Source organism: Oncorhynchus keta, chromosome 29, assembly GCF_023373465.1.
Source record: "Oncorhynchus keta strain PuntledgeMale-10-30-2019 chromosome 29, Oket_V2, whole genome shotgun sequence".
NCBI lineage: Eukaryota > Metazoa > Chordata > Actinopteri > Salmoniformes > Salmonidae > Oncorhynchus > Oncorhynchus keta.
In genome coordinates, this window is record NC_068449.1 from 24637203 (window position 1) to 24660140 (window position 22938).

The 22938-nt window shown below is 43.4% G+C and overlaps 2 protein-coding genes across 4 annotated transcripts in view; one reads left to right on the forward strand and one right to left on the reverse strand.

The window, feature by feature from the left end:
* The window catches only part of LOC118362563 (ATP-dependent RNA helicase TDRD9-like), a 29101-nt gene extending 14615 nt beyond the window's left edge, over nt 1–14486 (forward strand). Inside the window, 21 exon segments of the mRNA XM_035742989.2 lie at nt 332–419; nt 422–462; nt 921–1086; nt 1165–1228; nt 1372–1480; nt 3257–3310; nt 3391–3507; nt 5388–5495; nt 5617–5717; nt 5884–6057; nt 6637–6748; nt 6935–7150; nt 7247–7336; nt 7482–7739; nt 7910–8077; nt 8470–8540; nt 8632–8741; nt 13181–13277; nt 13483–13621; nt 13728–13919; nt 14074–14486. Of these exon segments, the coding sequence (XP_035598882.2) occupies nt 332–419; nt 422–462; nt 921–1086; nt 1165–1228; nt 1372–1480; nt 3257–3310; nt 3391–3507; nt 5388–5495; nt 5617–5717; nt 5884–6057; nt 6637–6748; nt 6935–7150; nt 7247–7336; nt 7482–7739; nt 7910–8077; nt 8470–8540; nt 8632–8741; nt 13181–13277; nt 13483–13621; nt 13728–13919; nt 14074–14172 (2574 nt within the window). The 3' untranslated portion in view covers nt 14173–14486.
* Nucleotides 14487–14922: 436 nt separating this feature from the next.
* The window catches only part of LOC118362565 (reticulon-1-A-like), a 53585-nt gene continuing 45569 nt past the window's right edge, over nt 14923–22938 (reverse strand). For 2 of the 3 annotated variants that reach the window (XM_035742990.2, XM_035742991.2), the window contains 6 exons: nt 17383–17590; nt 17121–17259; nt 16796–16865; nt 16049–16095; nt 15901–15959; nt 14923–15731 (listed from right to left, as the gene is read on the reverse strand). In XM_035742990.2, the coding sequence (XP_035598883.1) occupies nt 15689–15731; nt 15901–15959; nt 16049–16095; nt 16796–16865; nt 17121–17259; nt 17383–17590 (566 nt within the window). In that variant the 3' untranslated portion in view covers nt 14923–15688. Of the gene's footprint in view, nt 15732–15900; nt 15960–16048; nt 16096–16795; nt 16866–17120; nt 17260–17382; nt 17591–21287; nt 21434–22938 lie in introns of those variants that run through there. The other variant, XM_035742992.2, reaches the window with a different exon arrangement.

A 22938-nucleotide genomic window follows, 5' to 3' on the forward strand; every position in this document is an offset into this window, starting at 1 on the left:
TGGGCAAAACAAAATATAAGTGCCTTTGAATGGGGTATGGTAGTAGTTTGTGTCAAGAACTACAATGCTGTTGGGTTTTTCATGCTCAACCGTTTCCAATGTGTGTATCAAGAACACCCAAAGCACATCCAGCCAACTTGACACAACTGTGGGAAGCATTGGAGTCAACATGGGTCAGCATCCCTGTGGAACGCTTTCGACACCTTGTAGAGTCCATGCCCTGACAAATTGAGGCTATTCTGAGGGCAAAATGGGGTGCAACTCAATATTAAGGTGTTCCTAAAGTTGTGTACGCTCAGTGTATAAAACTTTTTATTCTGACTATTCCCAGCGTGCCCCCCTGGCTAACATCATGCTGAAGGTGAAGCTTCTCGACATGGGGGACCCCCGCTCCCTCCTCTCCACTGCTCTCTCACCCCCCAACTCAATGACATTGAGAGGACCATACTCCAGCTCAAAGAGGTACCTCACTGTGGACCTTATCACAAACAACCATTGAAGTCATTGGATTCCTGTATTTGTGGAGAGGTTTCCAATAAGAATCTTAGATACAACGTTGCTGAACACCCAAATCTGTCACTGTGTGTTTGTAATGTTACAGTGGTTTCCTAACATTGGTTCTGCTGTGTCAGGACCTCTGCGTCAGCTAGCATTAGCTCTCTCAGTGGTGTTTGTGTGTGTGTTTGTCAGCTGTGACATAGCGGAGCGTAAAGTGTTTTGATTAAGTCTGTGTATGTGCTGTGGATGGGCTCTTTAGCTGGAAGGATTGATGGACAGAGCCATTTTTGTATTTTTTATGACTATTTTTGAGTGTGTGTGTGTGTGTGTGTGTGTGTGTGTGTGTGTTGCTTAAGTATTCTTGCAGTCAATTGTTATTAATGAGGTAATGATAATTGTCATGACGTGTGTGTGAGGTGTAGATGGGTGCACTGTCTGTGGGGAACGATGGTCAAGGCCAGAAGCGTTTTGATGGAGAGCTGACGTTTCTCGGTCGGATCCTGGCTCACCTGCCTGTGGACCTGCACCTTGGGAAGATGATCGTCCTCGGCCACGTCTTTGGCTGTCTGGAGGAGTGCCTCATCATAGGTCAGTGGGGTCTGTGGTTTCTGCTTTGTCTGTAGGTGTGTGTTCAGGCCACGACTCCTCAACCTGTCTCTCTCTCAGCCGCCTCTCTGTCTCTGAAGAGCTTCTTTGCCATGCCCTCCCTGCAGCAGCTGGCAGGGTACAGGTGAGTCAGCACTTGAAAATGTATTTTCTCTCATACAGCAAAAAATATATACACTTCTACAATATCTACCTCGTCACTGCCATTTGAGTTATTGTCTGCTGTAAGACTGTCATCCCTGTCCCTGTCCCTGTTTGAATATTCAGGAGCAAGCTGTCGTTCGCACACGGTGTGCAGAGTGATTCGATTGCTTTTGTCAACGCATTCAAGGCTTGGCACACGTCCAGAAGCAAAGGAGAGTTGAGGCATCCAAAGGTGAGAGCATTTACAGTTGAAGTCGGAAGTTTACATACACTTAGGTTGGAGTCATTAAAACTCGTTTTTCAACCATTCCCCAAATTTCTTGTTAACAAACTATAGTTTTGGCAAGTCGGTTAGGACATCTACTTTGTGCATGACACAAGTAATTTTTACAACAATTGTTTACAGAGATTATTTCACTTATAATTCACTGTATCACAATTCCAGTGGGTTCGAAGTTTACATACACTAAGTTGACTGTGCCTTTAAACAGCTTGGAAAATTCCAGAAAATGATGTCATGGCTTTAGAAGCTTCTGATAGGCTAATTGACATAATTTGAGTCAATTGGAGGTTTACATGAGGATGTTTTTCAAGGCCTACCTTGAACTCAGTGACTCTTTGCTTGACATCATGGGAAAATCAAAAGAAATCAGCCCCCAAAATGTGTAGACCTCCACAAGTCTGGTTCATCATTGGGAGCAATTTTCAAATGCCTGAAGGTACCATGTTCATCTGTTCAAACAATAGTACACAAGCAGAAACACCATGGGACCACACAGCTATCATACCGCTCAGGAAGGAGACGCGTTCTACCTCTTAGAGATGAATGTACTTTGGTGCGAAAAGTGCAAATCAATAGCAAAGGACCTTGTGAAGATGCTAGAGGAAACGGGTACAAAATGATCTATAGCCACAGTAAAACGAGTCCTATATTGACATAACCTGAAAGGCCGCTCAGCAAGGAAGAAGCCACTGCTCCAAACCCGCCATAGAAAAACCACACTACGGTTTGCAACTGTACATGGGGACAAAGATTGTACTTTTGGAGAAATGTCCTCTGGTCTGATGAAACAAAAATAGAACTGTTTGGCCATAATGACCATCATTATGTTTGGAGGAAAAAGGGGGATGCTTGCAAGCCGAAGAACACCATCCCAACCGTGAAGCACGGGGGTGGCAGCATCATGTTGTGGGGGTGCTTTGCTGCAGGAGAGACTGGTGCACTTCACAAAATAGATGGCTCATGAGGGAGGAAAATTATGTGGATATATTGAAACAACATCTCAAGACATCAGTTAAAGCTTGGTCGCAAATGGGTCTTCCAAATGGACAATGACCCCAAGCATACTTCCAAAGTTGTTGCAAAATGGCTTACGGACAACAAAGTCAAGGTATTGGAGTGGCCATCACAAAGACCTGACCTCAATCCCATAGAAAACGTGTGAGCAGAACTGAAAAGGCGTGTGCGAGCAAGGAGGCCTACAAACCTGACTCAGTTACACCACCTCTGTCAGGTGGAATGGGCCAAAATTCACCCAACTTATTGTGGGAAGCTTGTGGAAGGCTACCCTAAACGTTTGACCCAAGTTAAACCATTTAGAGGCAATGCTACACTCAATTAGTATTTGGTATGTACATTTCTGACCCACTGGGAATGTGATGAAAGAAATAATAGCTAAAATAAATAATTCTCTCTACTATTATTCTGACATTTCACATTCTTAAAATAAAGTGGTGATCCTAACTGAACTAAGACAGGGAATTTTTACTAGGATTAAATGTCAAGAATTGTGATACACCTTAGCCAAATAGATTGAAACTCAGTTTATGTAAACTTCCGACTTCAACTGTAGATCATTAGGTGACATCAATTAACTTTAAACATGGATAATACATAGACGTGTATGTAATAAAGGAGGTTCCTAAAGACATTAGACAAAGGTCCAGTATCTTGTTGAGATGGTTGCAGTAAGGTTGTGTGTATGTGTGTGTGCGTTCTTCCTCCCAGTCCGAGCTGGAGTGGGGCAAGGAGAACTGCATCCAGATCAAGAGGATCAGAGAGGTATAGAGACCAGCATCTCACGACACACACACCAGGTGACCCCAATCCCTGACCTGACCCTGCCTCTCTGTGACCCCCAGGTGGCCGAGCTCTATGAGGACCTGAAGGAGAGAACATCCCAGTTCAACATGCACGTGATTGAGAACCCAGTGCCAATGGACTACGCCAGCCTTCACAAGCAGAGGTTCATCCTGCAGGTGAGACTGAGTCACATGTCAGTATTCTGGAGCTCTACACCTTACTTCCAATGTAAAGTTATATGGTTATTATTATGACACTATAATATTATCTGTTGTACCTACCCCTGCTATTCAGAATATCATTCGGCAGTGCTAACACTGTAGCCCCTGTCTATTTGATATAATCTCCTCTTCTCTTTATACAGTGCCTTCAGAAAGCATTTATACTCCTTGACTTATTCCACATTTTGTTGTGTTACAGCCTGAATTGGAAATTGATTAAATGTATCTATTTTTTTCAGCCATCTACACTTCAATACCCATAATGATAAAATGCTAACATGGTTTTAGAAATGTTAGCTGATTTATTGAAAATGAAATACAGAAATGTCTCATTTAGGTAAGTATTCACACCCCTTTGCTATGACACTCCAAATTGAGCTCTGGTGCATCCAATTTCCTTTGATCATCCTTGAGATGTCACTACTTGATTTGAGTCCACTGGTGGCCAATTCAATTGTTTGGACATGATTTGGAAAGAAACACATCTGTCTATATAAGGTCCCAAAGTTGACCGTGCATATCAGAGCAGAAACTATACCATGAAGTCTAAGGAACTGTCTGTAGATCGCTGAGAGAATTGTGGTAAGGAATACCCTAGAGAAGGGTATAACATTTCTAGAGTGTTGAAAGTTTCCAAGAGCACAGTGTTCTCCATTATCTGCCAAGAGCTGGCCATCAGACCAAACTGAGCAATCAAGCAAGAAAAACCTTGGTCAGGGAAGTGACCAAGAATCCAAAGACCACTCTGACAGAACTACAGAGTTCCTTGGCTGAGATGGGAGAACCTGACAGAAGGTCTCTACAGCACTTCACCAATCTGAGCTTCATGGGAGAGTGGCCAGACAGAATCCACTCCTGAGATAAGGCACATGACAGCACGCCTGGAGTTTGCAAAACGGCATGTGGAAGACTCTGAAAGCATAAGGCGAAAGATTCTGGTCTGATGAAACAAAAATGTAACTCTTTGTTCTGAATGCAAAGCGCTATGTCTGGAGAAAACCAGGCACAGCTCATCACCCGCATAACACCATCTCTACCGTGAAGCATGGTGGTGGCAGCATCATGCTATAGGGATACTTTTCAGAGGCAGGGACTGGGAGATTGGTAAGGATAGAGGGAACAATGAATGGAGCCAAATACAGGCAAATTGTTGATGAGAACCTGCTTCAGAGTGCAAACGACCTTAACTGGTGCGAAGATTTATGTTCCAACAGGACAATGACCTTAAGCACACAGCCAAAGCAACTCTGGAATTGCTTCAGAACAAGAATGTGAAAGTCCTTAAGTGGCCCAGCCGAAGCCCAGACTTGAATCCCATTGAAAAGCTGTGGAAAGACTTGAAGCTCTGGATAAGAGCGTCTGCTAAATGACGTAAATGTAAATGTAAGATTGCTGTTCACCCCACTGCTCCCCATCTAACCTAACAGAGCTTGAGAAAATCTGCAGGGGAAAATCACAAAATCCAGATGTGCAAAGCTGATATACACATACCCAAGACCACTCAAAGCTGATATACACATACCCAAGACCACTCAAAGCTGATATACACATACCCAAGACCACTCAAAGCTGTAATCACCACCAAAGGTGCTTCTAAAAAGTATTGACTCGGGTGTGAATATTTATTTGAATATGTTATTTAATTTTAAATACATTTGCAAAAATGTAAATAAAATAAAAAATAAAAAAACATGTTTTCATTTTGTCATTATGGGCTATTGTTTGTAGATTGGGGAAAACATATTTGAATCAATTTTGAATTCAGGCTGTAACACAACATAATGTAGAATAAGTCGAGCGGTATGAATACTTTCTGAAGGCACTCCATCTTTCAGGTGGTTATCGCTGGTGCCTACTACCCTAACTATTTCTCTCAAGGGGAAATGGATGAAGAGCTGGCCTCCAAAGACCTGTCAGGCCATGATCCCAAAACAACAGTGCTGGTATGATGCCATTACCCCCTATCCCTGATTCCCTGATTTCAGATTCCTATACATTCATGAACAGTGTTTGTATGTTGTGAATTCTAGACCACTGCTATGCTCTTTGATTGTCTCGTCTCAGGTGAGGAACCTGCCCCCCTACAGTTTCCTGTACTACAAGCAACTGCAGTCCCTGTTCCGCCAGTGTGGCCAGGTCAAGTCCATAGCCTTCGATGGAGCCAGGTAACAAACGGATCAAACCTCCACTGGACTTAGAATAACTCATTATGTTACCTGTTTCATAGATAGATACTTCATAGATGTTTTGACCTAAATGGTCTTACATAGCTTATAGAATGCCCATAGTCCATTGGTAAGACAGATAAACATTTGTTGTGTGTTCCTTCAGAGGGCATGTAGAGTTCTACCGGACGACTACTCGAGGGTCGGGGGTGCTCCCTGAGGTGTCACTGGCCCTCCTCTTGGCCCACCAGAGGCATCCTCTGGACATTTTTGTGCATCCCAGTGACGAGGTGGAGACCTTTGCGGGGAGCAGGACCATCTGCCACATGAGATACGCTCGGTAGGGAGCCTATACATCCTTCTCACACTACTAATCCACTCAGCTGGGTTTTTAATCCTCGTTTCCTACAAAATACAGTTTGCTGCATGGGTGTAACATCGTCTAACCCCAACTTCTCAAGAGGAATGCGTTTAGCGGAGTGAAAGTTAGTCAGACAGTTGATGTATAGGTAATGCCAGCTCTGGCTCAGGGCCAAATGCCTCTTTAGGAAGGTGGAGGTGTCCTGTTAGTGGGGGGGTTTGGGGGGAGTGGGCTTTGCCCGTAACCCTGCAGGCCTGCACCCCTCCACACTGGGCCTTGATGTAACCTGACATGCTTGCACTCTGGCTGACCCTCTACAGCCATCACACAGCCTCTGAGAGGGTAGATTTAGGCCGAGTCAGACTCTCTCCCTCCTCCTCACACACATTTACAGACAGTGCTGTCATGAGTGAGTTACAGTCAGTTAGGTCAGTCCCATAACTCCCTAATACAATGATGCAGCTCAGTGACTTTGACTGTTACACTAGCACTGTGTTCCCCCTTTGAGGGATCCTCCAGGCTTTTTAAGCATAATTCATTCTGTCCTGTGGTTTTCAGTGTGAATGTGGACTTCCAGAACAACTCGGTCTACCCAGTGGGGTTGCTGAGCAGCACCATCGACCCAGACAAGCTGCCCTCTAATCCCATCTTCGTGGTCAACATCACAGATGTTAGTCAGGCTGAGACTCCTCTTTCAGTCAAATTTCTGGGACTTGTTTTTGTGTAAATAAGTAATCTGGTGATGATTCTATCTAGAGGAACTGAATTTAGGTGATCACATACCCTCCATTTTGGCTATGCACAGTCTGTAGTGGATGTGGTAACCAAGCATGCCTCCTTCATCTTGGCTCCCTAGGTGGTGGAGGTGGGCCACTTCTGGGGCTTCCAGGCGGATGATGCCAGCATGGAGAAGCAGCGCCATCTGACAGCGGAGATTAATTCTCATGAGCTGTGTCCAGTTCCTGTCTCCCTCTACCCAAACCTGCTGTGCCTGGCACCTTTCTCTGAGGGCGACGAGCAGGGCCTCTACTACCGTGCCAAGATCCTGCATGTCTGCGGCAGCTCTGTGGAGGTACAAGCACATGCTCACTAAGCTCACTAGTACACACAATCACTCCCAGGTTGATTGCAGTTTTAGTGGATGAACCATGTGTTCTGAATGTTCAAGGTTTTCTTTCTGGACTTTGGAAACACCAGTCTGGTGTCGTGTAGCTGCCTGAGGAAGCTACCTGCTGATATCATGGCCCACCCATTCCAGGTACAGCTACAGCGTTTTTATTTAGGCAAAATGGTAAACATCTTTGGGCCACATCCTAATCAAGAGAGTTGATCTAGTATCCCTATATTCTGGTATGACTTTGTCCTGTATTTTGTTAGGATTGTGTTCTGCCCTGTCTCCTCAGGCCCAGGAGTTCCAGATCTCTGGGATGCGTCCATCGGCCCAGTCCATGATCCTGGGGGACCAGTGGAGCAGCCGTGCCCGCAACCGCTTTATCACGTTGGTGAATGGCCACCCGCTCATAGTCTCTCTGTTCTCCATCCTGCACGGCATCATGCGTGTGGAGCTGCTCATCAACACTGACACGGTCACCTCCAGCGTGGCTGACATCATGATGCAGGAGGGACACGCCATCAAGTCCGAGGAGAGCTTTGAGTCCAAGGTACCTCAAACACAAGCCAACTTCTATGATGTTGTGCTCATGGGAAATTGTTCAGTTATAGTTTTCCTGTTAGGCTTGGCTATAAACATAAATCATTTGTTTCCTTGCTGTCCAGCAGTAGAAACAAAGGCTGTGACCCTGACAGTGCTGTGTGGTTGTGTGTCTTGCAGCAGATCCACGACGTGCTGGTGTCTCTGTACAAAGACCTGCAGGACGGCACCTTCACTCCCAACGCTACCAGCAGCTCCTGGAAGACTAGCAAGGAGGAAGAGAAGCAGCTAATTGACAGCCTGCTCCAGTCCTTTGCCAAGACCAGCCAGTCCTCTCTGAAGAGCAAGGCAAGAACACTGGCCAAATGGCTGACTCGCATTTCATAGACTGCTACTGTGTTCAATAGACTGCCTGTCTGGTTCAACCAGGAAGTGTTGTTAGTTGTTCACCACAAGAGGGTGTCATTGTCTTTCTGCCTTTTGCCTGCCTCCTGTCCAGAGGGTGGAGACATTTTGGTAGTACGTGAGCTGGTGTACATTTTGTTCTACGGTGTATTAGTGGCTGTGGGCCAGGGCCACACATTCCTCTCAGGAATTTGTGGAACACAATTTGTTTCTGGGGGATGTTTTTACTATTAACATGCATTGAATAATTGTGGATGAATGTTAGTGGCTACAGGATGCCCATTGTGTCTTAATGCTCACTGTAAGTAAAGTGTTGCTGATGCTGTTTCCCACAGGTTCGTGTGCATGGCCCATCCAGTCCTCATAAAGTCAACTTCCACAGCTTTAGCAACGTCACCAACTACAGGTTAGTCAGTGTCACCTAGATCAGGTTAGAGTTTGGCCCAGTGCTGGTGACACTATATACCAGTGCTAATGAATGTGTTAACTCCTTACAGGTCGGTGCTCATAGAGAAGGACAGCATCAACTCTGTTGCGTTGAATGACAGTCCTCAGGACAGCCATCAGCGGATGCTGGTGGCTGGCTCCGTGTCTGTCAGTGCGACAGGTACAGTACTGGGAATGGGATATGATCTGGGACATAATAAGCACATTAGAATAAGGGTTAGACCATGGGTGTCCAACTCATTTTGCCCTGCGGACTGCATTTGGTCTTCACCGAGGTCTGGAGGGCCGCACTCACCTTCAACATTTAAAAAAAATAGTCCTCTATCCAGCACTTTTGGAATTTTCAATGCTCCCGGGACTGTCTAGGTTTCGATAACTGTTGGCAAGCTGGACAGAGTGAAATACACTTGAGTATAGAAAACATTAGGAACACTAATTCCTAATATTGAGTTGCAGACCCCCCCTTTGCCCTACGAACAGGATCAATTCGTCAGGGCATGGACTCTACAAGGTGTTGAAAGCATTCCACAGGGATGCTGGCCCATGTTGACTTCAACGCTTCCCACAGTTGTCAAGTTGTCTGGATGTCCTTTTGGTGGTGGATAAGTCTTGCCACACAGGGAGACTGTTGAGTGTGAAAAACCCAGCAGCGTTGCAGTTCTTGACAAACCGGTGCACCTGGCACCTACTACCGTACCCCATTCAAAGGCACCCTCTGAATGGTACACATACACAATCCATGTCTCAATCAATGCTTAAAAATAAATATTTAACCTGTCTCCTCCCCTTCATCTATACCAGGTATTCCCAAACAACACCAGCAATACCCCCAGGGGTACACCAAATATATGTGATTCACATGTAAAAAATATTTTTATTTAACTCTTTTTTTCACATTTTCAAACAGTCCATTTATATTTTGCAACAGGATTGGTTATCTCTTTCATTCCCTGCCTCCAGTCCACTTACCGATATCTGAACAAGAGAGCCTCATCGAAATTGCAACAAACAGTTCTGTGAAAATGGAATTTAATCAGAAGCCACTGCCAGATTTCTGGATTGGGCTGCGCTCAGAGTATCCTGCCTTGGCAAATAATGATGCCCTTTGCAACCACGTACCTATGTGAGAGTGGATTCTTGGCCCTCGCTAACATGAAAACTAAATACAGGCACAGACTGGTTCAATAAGAGCTCTGTCACTTCCCATTCACATTTATTAAACATATCGTACAGTGTGTGTGTGTGGCAGCTGGGGGTTGAATGTTTTGAAGGGGCACGAGACTATAAAAAGTTTGGGAACCACTGATCTACACTGATTGAAGTGGATTTAAAAAGTGACATCAATAAGGGATCTAGGGCTGTCCCCAACGGATAAACAATCTTAGTCGACAAAGTTGTCTGTTCTTTTGACCAATCAATTGCTCAACATTTTTAAACATGTATTTTACCATAAATAGACACACTGTTTTAATAAAACCAACTATATGCAATGACCTTGTCTGATGCTTTAAGCTTACGGTTTGATGCCTCAAGATGTCGCCAGAGATCGAGATAACCAGAAGGGGGAAAAAATGTAACCTGACCTAGCTATTCTCCTCCCGCTCCTGCTGGCTTTAACAGATTCTACCATCATGCTCCTGAAGTTTCCGGTAATAGGCTACATGAGGAGTGGGCAACCTTTCTCATGTGCAATGCCAATTTATCTAACCTTTTCTACCGATCTGCGTGCCAGTTATGGTTTTCATATGCACATTTTCGTGAGACCGTTTCATTTTATAATAACGTCTATCTCAAAATCATTGTAATTTGGTAAATCAAATGCCTATCCAAAATGAAAAAAATACTAACCTAAAAAGTAACTTTATTGCCAACAAATAAAAACATTGCAGCCTGCATGTAATATCCTGATTAAAAAAAATATATATATATCCAAATGACCGGCCATGACTGGGAGTCCAGTAGGGCGGGACACAATAGGCCCAGCGTAGTACGTGTTAGGGAAGGGTTTGGCCAGGGCGGCTTTACTTGGCTCATCGCACTCTAGCAACTCATTGTGGCGAGCCGGGCACCTGCAGGCTGACATCGGTCGTCAGTTTCCTCGGAAACATTGGTGCAGCTGGCTTCCGGGTTAAGAAGCTCTGTTTGGCGGGTCATGTTTCGGAGGACACATGACTCAACCTTCGCCTCTCTCAAGCCCATTGGGGAGTTGCAGCGACGAGACAAGATCGTAATCACAAAATTGGGGAGAAAAATTGGGTACAAATTAAAATACAATTACAAAAAAACTTTGCTCGGTACTTTGTTGAAGCACCTTAGGCAGCGATTATAGCCTAAAGTCTTCAAGCTTGGCACACCTGTATTTGGGGAGCTTCTCCCATTCTTTCCTGCAGATCCAATCAAGCTCTGTCAGGTTGGATGGGTAGCGTTGCTGTACAGCTATTTTCAGGTCTCTCCAGAGATGTTCTGATTCAAGTCCGGGCTCTGGCTCGGCCACTCAAGGTCCCGAAGCCACTCCTGCGTTGTCCTGTTGGAAGGTGAACCTTCGCCCCAGTCGGAGGTCCTGAGCGCTCTGGAAAAGATTTTCATAGAGGATCTCTGTACTTTGCTCCGTTCATCTTTGCCTCGATCCTGACTAGTCACCCAGTCCCCGTCGCTGAAAAACATCCCCACAGCATGATGCTGCCACCACGATGCTTCACCGAACGGATGGTGCCAGGTTTCCTTCAGATGTGACGCTTGGCATTCAGTCCAAAGAGTTCAATCTTGGTTTCATCAGACTAGATAATCTTGTTTCTCATCTGGTCTGGGAGTCTAGGTGCCTTTTGGCCAACTCCAAGCGGGCTGTCATGTGCCTTTTACTGAGTGGCTTCCATCTGGCCACTCTACCATAAAGGCCTGATTGGTGGAGGGCTGCAGAGTTGGTTGTCCTTCTGGAAGGTTCTCCCATCTCCAAAGAGGAGCTTTGTCAGAGTGAACCTGACCAAGGGCCCTTCTCCCCCGATTGCTCAGTTTGGCCAGGCGGCCAGCTCTAGGAAGAGTCTTGTTGGTACCAAACTTCTCCCATTTAAGAATGATGGAGGCCACTGTGTTCTTGGACATTCAATGCTGCAGAAATGTTTTGGTACCCTTCTCCAGATTTGTGCCTCGACACAATCCTGTCTCGTAGCTCTACGAACAATTCCTTTGACCTCATGGCTTGATTTTTGCTCTGACATGCACTGTCAACTATGGGACCTTACATAGACAGGTGTGCCTTTCCAAATCATGTCCAATCAATTGAATTTACCACAGGTAGACTCAAATCAAGTTGTAGAAACATTTCAAGGATAATCAATGGAAACAGGATGCACCTGAGCTCAATTTCGAGTCTCATAGTAAAGGGTCTGAATACTTATGTAAATAAGATATTTCTGTTTTTTTAGTTTAATACATTTGCAAACATGTCTTAACCTGTCATTATGGGGTATTATGTGTAGATTGCTGAGAAATTTGTTTTATATAATCCATTATAGAGTAAGGCTGTAATGTTACAAAATGAGGAGAAAGTCAAGGGGTCTGAATACTCTCTGAAGGCACTGTATATGTATATATCAGTGGCGGCTCCTCAGGGGAGGACCAACCTCAGTGAATTTCATTAAAAATAGAATAATACAAAAGTTGTCGTTTTGAGATAAAACTAAATATATTCACGCCACCAAATTGATTAAAACACACTGTTTTGCAATGGTCTAGTATCCTCAACAGCACTCCGTAGGGTAGCACCATAGCGTAGCTGAAGGACAGCTGGCTTCCGTCCTCATTGACTTCAATTCAATACTTAGGAGGCTCTTCCATAGACTTACACAGTAATTATGACAACTTCAGAGGACGTCCTCCATCCTATCAGAGCTCTTGCAGCATGAACTGACATGTTGTTCACCCAATCGAAGGATCAAAGAATGAATCTAGTACTGAAAGCATAAGCTACACCTAGCTAGCACTGCAGTGCATAAAATGTGGTGAGATGTTGACTCATGCCAAGACTCATGCAAAGCTGTCATCAAGGCAAAGGGTTGCTACTTTGAAGAATCTCAAATATAACATATATTTAGATTTGTTTGACACTTTTTTTGGTTACTACATGATTCCATATGTTATTTCATTTTTGATGTCTTCACTATTATTCTACAATGTAGAAAATTAGTAAAAATAAAGAAAAACCCTTGAATGAGTAGGTGTGTCCAAACCTTTCACTAGTTGTCTAGTTGTGTGTGTTAGTCGAGCAATAACACAATCTCGGTCAACCAACAGCCTAACGACCAAACAATCGACCAGTCGACTAATTGGGGTCAGGCCTAAAGGGATCATAGCTGTCACCTGGATTCACCTGGTCACTCTGTCATGGAAAGAGCAGGTGTTAATGTTTTGTCCATAATTTCTACACTTTCGATTTTGAGTCATTTCCATGTCGATTGCGATTGTTTTCCCATCAAGTCTTTTTTTAAATTTTTTTAAATGACTCAAACCACCAACGGGCTTGCTGTTAGTTTAGACCCTACCAGAAATGTACATTTGTCTTTGTCGTAACAGTAAGATGTGTATATGTGTGTGCTGATATAGGCACCCAGATTCTACTGAAGGAGACCACACTGATGCCTCACATCCACGGCCTGCCTGCACTCATCACCATGCTCTTCACCCCTGCCACAGAGCTACGGTAGGTCTGCTTGGAGATGGTATACTCATCACATGTAATCAAATGACCTACCATACCTTTTATAGGGAATGTGAGATCTTATAGGGAATGTACAATTATGGGCAGGTTTTTATTAAATGTTAACATAAATAATGTGTCATATTCACGTCAAATCATGCATTTAGTCATAAAGGTCTGTTAATGTAACTTTGCCTGTTCTCTGCAGCACCAACGACGAGAGGACCAGCTACACTGGTGCCCTCTGTGGTCTGGGGTGGAACGTCCAGTCTCAGGCAGCTGCCCTGCCTGAACATGACATGGAGCTCGCCTTTGATGTCAAATTCGATGTAGAGGACATCACTGAGGTAGCTAACATCCATATAGTTCCTCATAGACCCTTCATATCCATATGTATCGTGTTTTAAAACTTCAACTTTCCACATATAATCAGTGTGTTTTGTGTTGGATCAGATCAATGCGTTGCGTGGTGCCATTAACCGTCTGGTGTGTGAGGGGCCCAATGGTCCTCTGCACCTGGGGCCTGACAGGATCAACACCCTGCAGGAGGACTGCCGCGAACGACTCGTCAGTCTGTTTACAAAGTCACCCCCTCGAGAAGACCTTGCTCCTGTGTACCATGAGGAACCAAAGCAATGGAACCAGGTATGGCTTGAATTCATGGTGTAATGTTAGTTTTCCCCATTTCAATCAATTCTGTCCTGAGCTTTTATAGAGCGTAAGGTCCATACTTAATCATAATTTCTAGTGTTAAAACAATTCATGTTGAGCTTGTCTGGTGTGGCCATGTTGTGTACAGGTGGATCCCAGTCAGAAGATGGAGATTGTCCAAAAGGAAGATGGAAAGAGCAAAGGGGTCCTGTTCCAGCTACACCCTGTCACACTGCTCAACATATGAGCCCATTCTAAAGCAGCAACCAGAAGCACAGCATGCTGTCCTGTTTTCACCCCCACTACTCTTATGTTTTACAAGATTCTTGCTTATGGTAACCCTCAGGAGGGACAATCTCTTTTGATAATTATTTAAACAACAAAGAAATTGTGCAATTGTTGTAACTTATTTCACTTAAGGTCCTGCCATGCTTCTCTGTTCTGTGTTATGTTGTTCAGCTTTTCTATTGCTGTGCTGGTGTAATTATACTTTCTAAACACCTATCCTTTTCTATTTTGATAATTAGTGATATATTTAAAACAATAAATGGCATTACCATTTTTCTTTTTATAAATGAATCTGACTTAGTCTGAAGGTATGGTGCTGGTTTCAGTTCGGTACTGTACTTACAAAAATACACATTTGAGTGCTTACAACAGATGAGACTTGTCTGTCACTGTCGGTCTCCATTCAAACTCAGGAATAGTCTGTCAGAGTAACCTAACAGCCAAGTTAAATTTGTCACCTCAGCATACTGATATGCGCATGCAGGCATGAAAGGGTCTTCTGTGCCAGAAGGAATCAACGTGTATTTATAGAATGTAATTTCAAATCCCTTTTGGAGATTTTCCAAGTGTTGTATGCACCGTGTACCCTACGAAACATGAACACCTCATATGTCCTCTTATTTATAACACAAGACTAGACTGCCCTAGTCAAATGAAACAGTTCTGTCTTGGACCCCGTTTTCAGTAAAGCGTCTGAAAAACTATAACATAATACATCAAGGAACATTTATTTTTCTTATTCTGTAATGAAATACATACTGTAAGTGCAAATAGTTAGTCCAGGGTCTAAGAACTACATTGAGTATAGTTGGACAGTTAATTCAAACAAATGAAATATCATCAGATATTCCTTGTCTTCATGGTAGTCAAACAACGGTACCTAAAACACCAGCTTGTGTATAGTTCCTTTATAGTTATACAAAAGCAAAAACCCTACAATTACCACATCTAAAACACATTGTCAAATTATTTTGTGCTTGAAGACACCAAAAGGAAATCATTTTATATATATTGTCATATACTGAGAGAAGCCCCACCAGCAAACTCGAACATGAAGCGGTATTTAACATTGGCAGCAGAGCATTTCTGTAGGCATATCTCTTTTTTTGTGCCAAATCTTAGTTTGTTGTAAGCACAGCAAAAACATGTAGCATGAAAAACTGCACAAAATATATCAAATATTTACTCAAGGCTTGACGTCATGCACTTAATAACAAGCAACACAAAAGAAAAAAAGGCTGGTTCTTTTTGTTCAGGATTGTGTACTTGTCTACCTAGACATAAGATCTTGAACACGAGTGATTTACTTTGTTAACCGTTCTAGACAGTTTTGGGGTCAGGGCTTCTTCAGTGGTTGGTTTTAGAGAACACCTAGATGAAACAGTACTACTACCCCACAGATAATGACAAGGCTCTCCAACAATGATCAAGCTGTCTGAGTCTGAGCTGGACCTCGCTGTTAGCTAGACTCGCGTCTACTCTTCCTTTCGCTTGGCCCCGGGGATCTTCGCCTGGATCCTGTTGCGACAAAACACGAGATCAACTCAGATACAGTACTGATTTATGTCAGTGTAGTCATGAACCTTTTCTAGTTTATATCAAGATGATCATTACAATCTATTTCTTACGTGGATGTTCCAGAAACTACCATGTTCATTCTTGAGTAGAAAAGGTCATAACCACTTACTTCCCCACTACGGAGTTCACTTGGGTCCGTATTAGTCCAACATATTGGTCAATCTGTGCCTGAGACAGAAAACAATTTAGATTCAATAACAAAAATATTGTGAGTTAATAACAAAAATGTATTCTAGAGAGTGAGGGTAAATTCTTACCTGGTGTTTCTCATAGACAATGGGCATGCTAAACATGGACACCACGGCTGTAGGGGACGAGCGAGGGAGAGACTCATGTTAAAGCAGTTTGACCTCGTCACCCCCTGGGAATATACTCAAATATGCACACATTGTGTCCACAGAGCCCCACTCCAGCTCAGAGACTTATCTACACTAGGTTAATAGAAAAATAACACATATGAGATAATTTATGTCTTCAGTTGTGAATGAAACCTTTGAACAAAGACCTTCATAAATAACCTTTTAGAATTTCATCACATGGATATGTTTGGGAAGTGAAGCGACTGAACTTTAATCTAAGATTAAAATCAATTGTTTTTGCTAAAAAGGGCAGAAGGGAATAATCCACTTTGATACAGAACTTAATTGATACAGATTGCAGTAAAACTCTGGTTCCATGAAGAACCATATGTTGTGATCTTGTCAGGAGGTCATGTGCTCCACAGCGTATTGTTCTCTCTGTGTTGGGTTAATCATTTACTGACAATGGGGTACTGTGATGCGTGCTTATTACAGCCCACTGATTATAGTAAAAACTCATACAGACTGGCTTTGTGATCTTGTAGATTGAGAGGTTCCAATTATGATGCATTATATTCCGTTTTGTTATAAAATTATGTTAGAAGAGATCAAATATGAGCTGTATGTCAGGCTCAACATGGTGGGAAGGCAGTAAAGGGGTGCAGAGCTGAGTAGAACAGTAGCTAGTCATTGGAGGATCCTCACCTAGAATAAGCAGAGTCAGGCCATTGAAGAGAGCGCCCACATAGGTCAGCAGCCACATCAGCACAGCAAACTGCAACACAATGTGAAAACACTTGGCACTGCTTCACCAAACAAGCCCACCCCCACAATATATGGTATGTTTATTTGATGATTGACAGAAGGTATAAAATACAAAAATAATTAGATATTTTAGGTTTTAACATGTCCATTGATGACATTTGACAGAAATAGTTGTGAGATTACAGACATTAAAAAGCGGAGTGTTGGTAAGGTGTTAGTGTCCATGTCATTCTTGTAAAAGCCGAGAGATGAGAGAGAGGCTGACCTTCAGTGAGTCGATGAGGTCCTGGACCAGGAAAAGCCTACGGAGCTCCTTCATACAGGTGTTGGCGTAGAGCAAAGCCTTGTCAGCATAATTACCAATCTGATCCTGGGACAGAGAGATCTCCACTTCCAGATAGGATCTGTTTGGGGGGAAAAGTACAAGAGACTGTTGGTGTCTAGGCTAAAGTGACTTTGTAAAAGTGATTTGTGAATGTAAATGGCAGATTTTTTAATGTGCTGAGAAAACCTCATCTTCCACTCACTTGAACGGGTGTCCTTCATCGGTCTTCTGCACAGCCTGAAGCACAGACTTGTAGATCCTGAAGCTGATGCTGGCAGAGAGGGCGGCCAGGGTTAAGTAGGCTCCCACACTGACCACACTGAACTGGGTCAGAGAGAAGAGCAGCAGGAGCACGCTGCCAAACACAGCTCCAGACTGCTTCACGTTCCTCCAGTAGAGCAGGTCAATGGCTGGGGGGAGGACAGAGACAGGAGAGCAGGGTTAGGATCCAGAGTTAGGCCCAGTATTACACGGTGACAGTATGATGACCTAACCGTAAGGTCACCCCGGCATGACACAGTATGACCCAACCATCGGTCACCTCAGCATTACAGTGATAGAATGACTTCACAGTGCTCAATTTGCAGTGTTCCTGTCTACGCTGTGATATCACTTACAGTGCCGTAATCCCGTGTGTACCAGGCATTTAGGTCAAATAACTGGAATCCCATAGCAGTCAGAAGTCCTCAGAGACCCCTGACGAGTGGGATTTTGCTCTAACCTATATTTTTATTGCGTTTGATTCAGCTGTGGATTCATAAACGTAGGTGTGAATGTGTCTTAAGTGAAAACTTTTCTATCCGGCTTCTTTTCCCCTATATATAGAGTGACCTTTGCCAACGATAATAGCGAGCTGACTACTACTTGTTGAACAAGTGTCACTCAATTTATGTTGCCACACACCGGTGGTGGCACTCTATCTGCCAGTGACGTGTGATTATCAGTAGTAGTAGTCAGCACTCGGCCTGGTCACACACACAAGCGACCCTGCAGTACCCTAACACAACCTGGTTCCCCAGTAAGTACAACTGTACTAGCCATTCACAGAGCTGGGTTAATCATTGGCCTGTGGAGCCAGTGGCATAAATAGATCCAGATAGTGTCCAGAGATAACAGCTTAAAGTGACCTGGTCATTCTACAGCTCTACGGCCAGAGGAATTAGAGCACAGTAACAGATGAAAGGCCCATTTGGGACCATAAGAATGAACAAACTAGGCTACATCATAAGCCACACTAGTAAACACCCAAAGGAGATACAGCCTAGTTAAATGAGGGGATACAGACTAGTTAAATAAGGGGATACAGCCTAGTTAAATAAGGGGATACAGACTAGTTAAATAAGGGGATACAGACTAGTTAAATAAGGGGATACAGACTAGTTAAATAAGGGGATACAGACTAGTTAAATGAGGGGATACAGACTAGTTAAATAAGGGGATACAGACTAGTTAAATAAGGGGATACAGACTAGTTAAATGAGGGGATACAGACTAGTTAAATAAGGGGATACAGACTAGTTAAATAAGGGGATACAGACTAGTTAAATAAGGGGATACAGTCTAGTTAAATAAGGGGATACAGACTAGTTAAATAAGGGGATACAGCCTAGTTAAATAAGGGGATACAGTCTAGTTAAATAAGGGGATACAGACTAGTTAAATAAGGGGATACAGACTAGTTAAATGAGGGGATACAGACTAGTTAAATAAGGGGATACAGACTAGTTAAATAAGGGGATACAGTCTAGTTAAATAAGGGGATACAGACTAGTTAAATAAGGGGATACAGACTAGTTAAATAAGGGGATACAGACTAGTTAAATAAGGGGATACAGACTAGTTAAATAAGGGGATACAGACTAGTTAAATAAGGGGATACAGACTAGTTAAATAAGGCGATACAGTCTAGTTAAATAAGGGGATACAGACTAGTTAAATAAGGGGATACAGACTAGTTAAATAAGGGGATACAGTCTAGTTAAATAAGGGGATACAGACTAGTTAAATAAGGGGATACAGACTAGTTAAATAAGGGGATACAGACTAGTTAAATAAGGGGATACAGACTAGTTAAATAAGGGGATACAGACTAGTTAAATAAGGGGATACAGACTAGTTAAATAAGGGGATACAGACTAGTTAAATAAGGGGATACAGTCTAGTTAAATGAGGGGATACAGCCTACTTAAATAAGGGGATACAGCCTAGTTAAATGAGGGGATACAGCCTACTTAAATAAGGGGATACAGACTAGTTAAATATGGGGATACAGCCTAGTTAAATAAGGGGATACAGCCTAGTTAAATGAGGGGATACAGCCTACTTAAATAAGGGGATACAGACTAGTTAAATGAGGGGATACAGCCTAGTTAAATAAGGGGATACAGACTAGTTAAATGAGGCGATACAGTCTAGTTAAATGAGGGGATACAGCCTAGTTAAATAAGGGGATACAGCCTAGTTAAATAAGGGGATACAGCCTAGTTAAATAAGGGGATACAGACTAGTTAAATAAGGGGATACAGCCTAGTTAAATAAGGGGATACAGCCTAGTTAAATAAGGGGATACAGACTAGTTAAATAAGGGGATACAGCCTAGTTAAATAAGGGGACACAGCCTAGTTAAATAAGGGGATACAGCCTAGTTAAATAAGGGGATACAGCCTAGTTAAATAAGGGGATACAGCCTAGTTAAATAAGGGGATACAGCCTAGTTAAATGAGGGGATACAGCCTAGTTAAATAAGGGGATACAGCCTAGTTAAATAAGGGGATACAGCCTAGTTAAATAAGGGGATACAGCCTAGTTAAATAAGGGGATACAGCCTAGTTAAATGAGGGGATACAGCCTAGTTAAATGAGGGGATACAGCCTACTTAAATGAGGGGATACAGACTAGTTAAATAAGGGGATACAGCCTAGTTAAATAAGGGGACACAGCCTAGTTAAATGAGGGGATACAGCCTAGTTAAATGAGGGGATACAGCCTAGTTAAATGAGGGGATACAGCCTAGTTAAATGAGGGGATACTGCCTAGTTGGTAACCTAAATAAGATTTCTTTAAATATATACTATTTTCATACATCCAATTGAATTATGTCTTAAAAGACTGGTGCCATGTCCTGCTATCTCTGTTTTAGAGCATCCGTTTTCAGCCCCCAACAAAGATGACACAGGTTTATCACCCCTGGATCAGGCCTAGTCAGTGCACCATTCCAGCTCAACTCAGGTGACCCATACAGCCCTCTCCTATGTTGGCTGTTAACACAGGCCTGTTTCCATGAGAACAGTGGCTGGTTCACCCACATTAGTGAGCTATCTCCTCCACATCCAGTGACTATGGCTCAGTGTAAATCCAGCAGCCAGCTGTTGATGTGACACCTGCAAGCCCTCTGTTTTACGAGGAGAAAAAGTCAGTTCCAGAGAGTTTGTGCTCCTGTTCTAGAGAGGAGTAAAACACTGCTGGGTCCCCTGGGTGTCTTCCTCCCTAAGCCCTCCTGCCTACTTGCCCGCATGCACTAATTTTAGCCGTGGAGCTGTGAACAGCACAGAAATGACAGCCATCTTTATTTTCTACCATAGGCATCTATGGATGAAAAAAAGGCATTCTAAAACAGGGTGCTGAAAGACACTCGTTTTACCTCCTCTCTGTGGGTGACAGGTGCAATGCTAGGCACGTTCTGCCATTTCCCCATAATCATCTGCCCAAGTCAGCAAGTCAGTTGAGCTGCCCTCAATAACCAATACTGACTGACCTCTGTCCTTGTAATCAATAACTCTAATCAATCAGGTTGGATTACCTCTATATATCTGACTGAGTGCCACTCCCTTTAAACCAAGTACCAATATCACTAGTCACTAACCCACTCTCTATGATTTTCCATTTATCTACAGTATTGCTTGTAATGGAGATGCTCAACAACAAAAACACACACACATTCACACACGCACCAAGCAAAGCAGCTGTAAGACAGACAGGCAAGGACAGCAACGCCGGAGAGACTTGACAAACAGCAGCAAATGTGCCTCATGTGCCTTGTGATCTGATCTACAGATTGCACAAAGAGAGAAAAGCTTTAGCTAGTGCGGTAGAAGTGTGTGTACTGACCTGCGGCTCCCATGGCTGAACAGGGAAAGAGGCAGCTGCTTTATCCACAGACAAAAGGAGAGCACTGAAGGGGGACTACCCCCCCCCCTCTCAGCCGGGGAGGGGAGGGGCCACAAGCACGCAGGCTAATCATCCTTGGTCTAGGCAGGAGGACTGGAGGGTGGGCGTTAAGGGGATCGGTTGCCAGAGAGCCGAGCTGCGATCCAGCACACACACTCTCTCTCACACACTCTCTCTCTCTCTCTCTCTCTCTCTCTGTGAGCTCTTTCATACCCTGGTTTTAAAGCACAGCCCCACTGACAAATGACAAAGACTGCCAAGCAAGGACCAAAATAAGGAGACTGTATCCGATTTAAAATGGTGGATGGGTATCTCCTTCCACCAGGCAAGAAGATGGAGTTCTTTCCGATCAATTACTTATTATCTTATCAATAGCCCGCAGCATGTGACTTCATTGGCAGTATAGCATCTTGTGAGTGGGCATCGCAGCAGATCTGCAAGGTCTGTGAAGGTGTTATAGGACTGTATACTGAGAATGAAAGATGCTACCTGAAATATACTGCTCTATTAAAATGCTTCAGCTCTGTGAGGATCTAGTGAGTGCCTGCCTGATGCAGTTACCATAGCTACGGTGCTCCATTTTCTCCCCCTTCACTCACAGAGAGAGAGAGGAGGGGGGGAAGCAAGGAAAGAAAGAGATGGAGAGAGGGCGGCCGGGAGTGAAAGCACTTCCTGGAAAACAGAATCAGATTCACTTGATTTGTCTGAATCTGGGGAATGAGGGACACGAACTTTGTCTTCACCAACACACACCCAGCCACTCCCTTTATAGTTCAACACAAAAGGACAAAGGGCTGTTTAAACATGGAGGCAGGCATTAGTCAAAACAACAGACTGTACGTCATGGTCATGGTGTGAATGGGTTTCTAAACGTAGCTGATAGAATATGACAAGGTTTAAATCCCACTATAAAAAGGGTAAATGGAGTCTGATGGCTGAATTAGGTTTAAAAATGTCAGATCACGACTCAATTTAGGAATCATGCAAAAAGTCTGGAACAAGCGACAATGTGGGTTTTTTACTCACTGAAAAAATACCTCCATCCGAGAAATGATCTGCTTATCAACATTTATTTTTAAACAAAACCTAACGTACTGGTGAACGAGACCGCTTCAAATCATTTGTTAAATACCCTTTTATTAACCCATTCATGTCCATAGCGGAGCATTTCCTTTAGTAAATACAATCTCTGAGCTTACTCATGGACAAATCTGAAAAACATAATAATAAATCGGCCAAAGTGTTTGTCTACAATGTGAGTTTTTGATATTGTACTACATTGTCTTTGGACACATGGGGTGAGTGTTTTTACGCATTTCATGAACCAAGTCCAGTGAATACATGTTAAAGTGATCAGATCAGAATAATATACATATATAATCCACACACACCACTAGAGTACATGCAGTGTAAGCAAATCCAACGCAAGTCAATGGAGACTGAAGAGGGAGTCATTTTACAGTATGTTCCCTATTTCTCAGATCTGTAAACATGTTCAGATCTTAATGTTTGGTATATAGTCAGGACCAATATATAAATACACACACACACACACACACACACACACACACACACACACACACACACACAC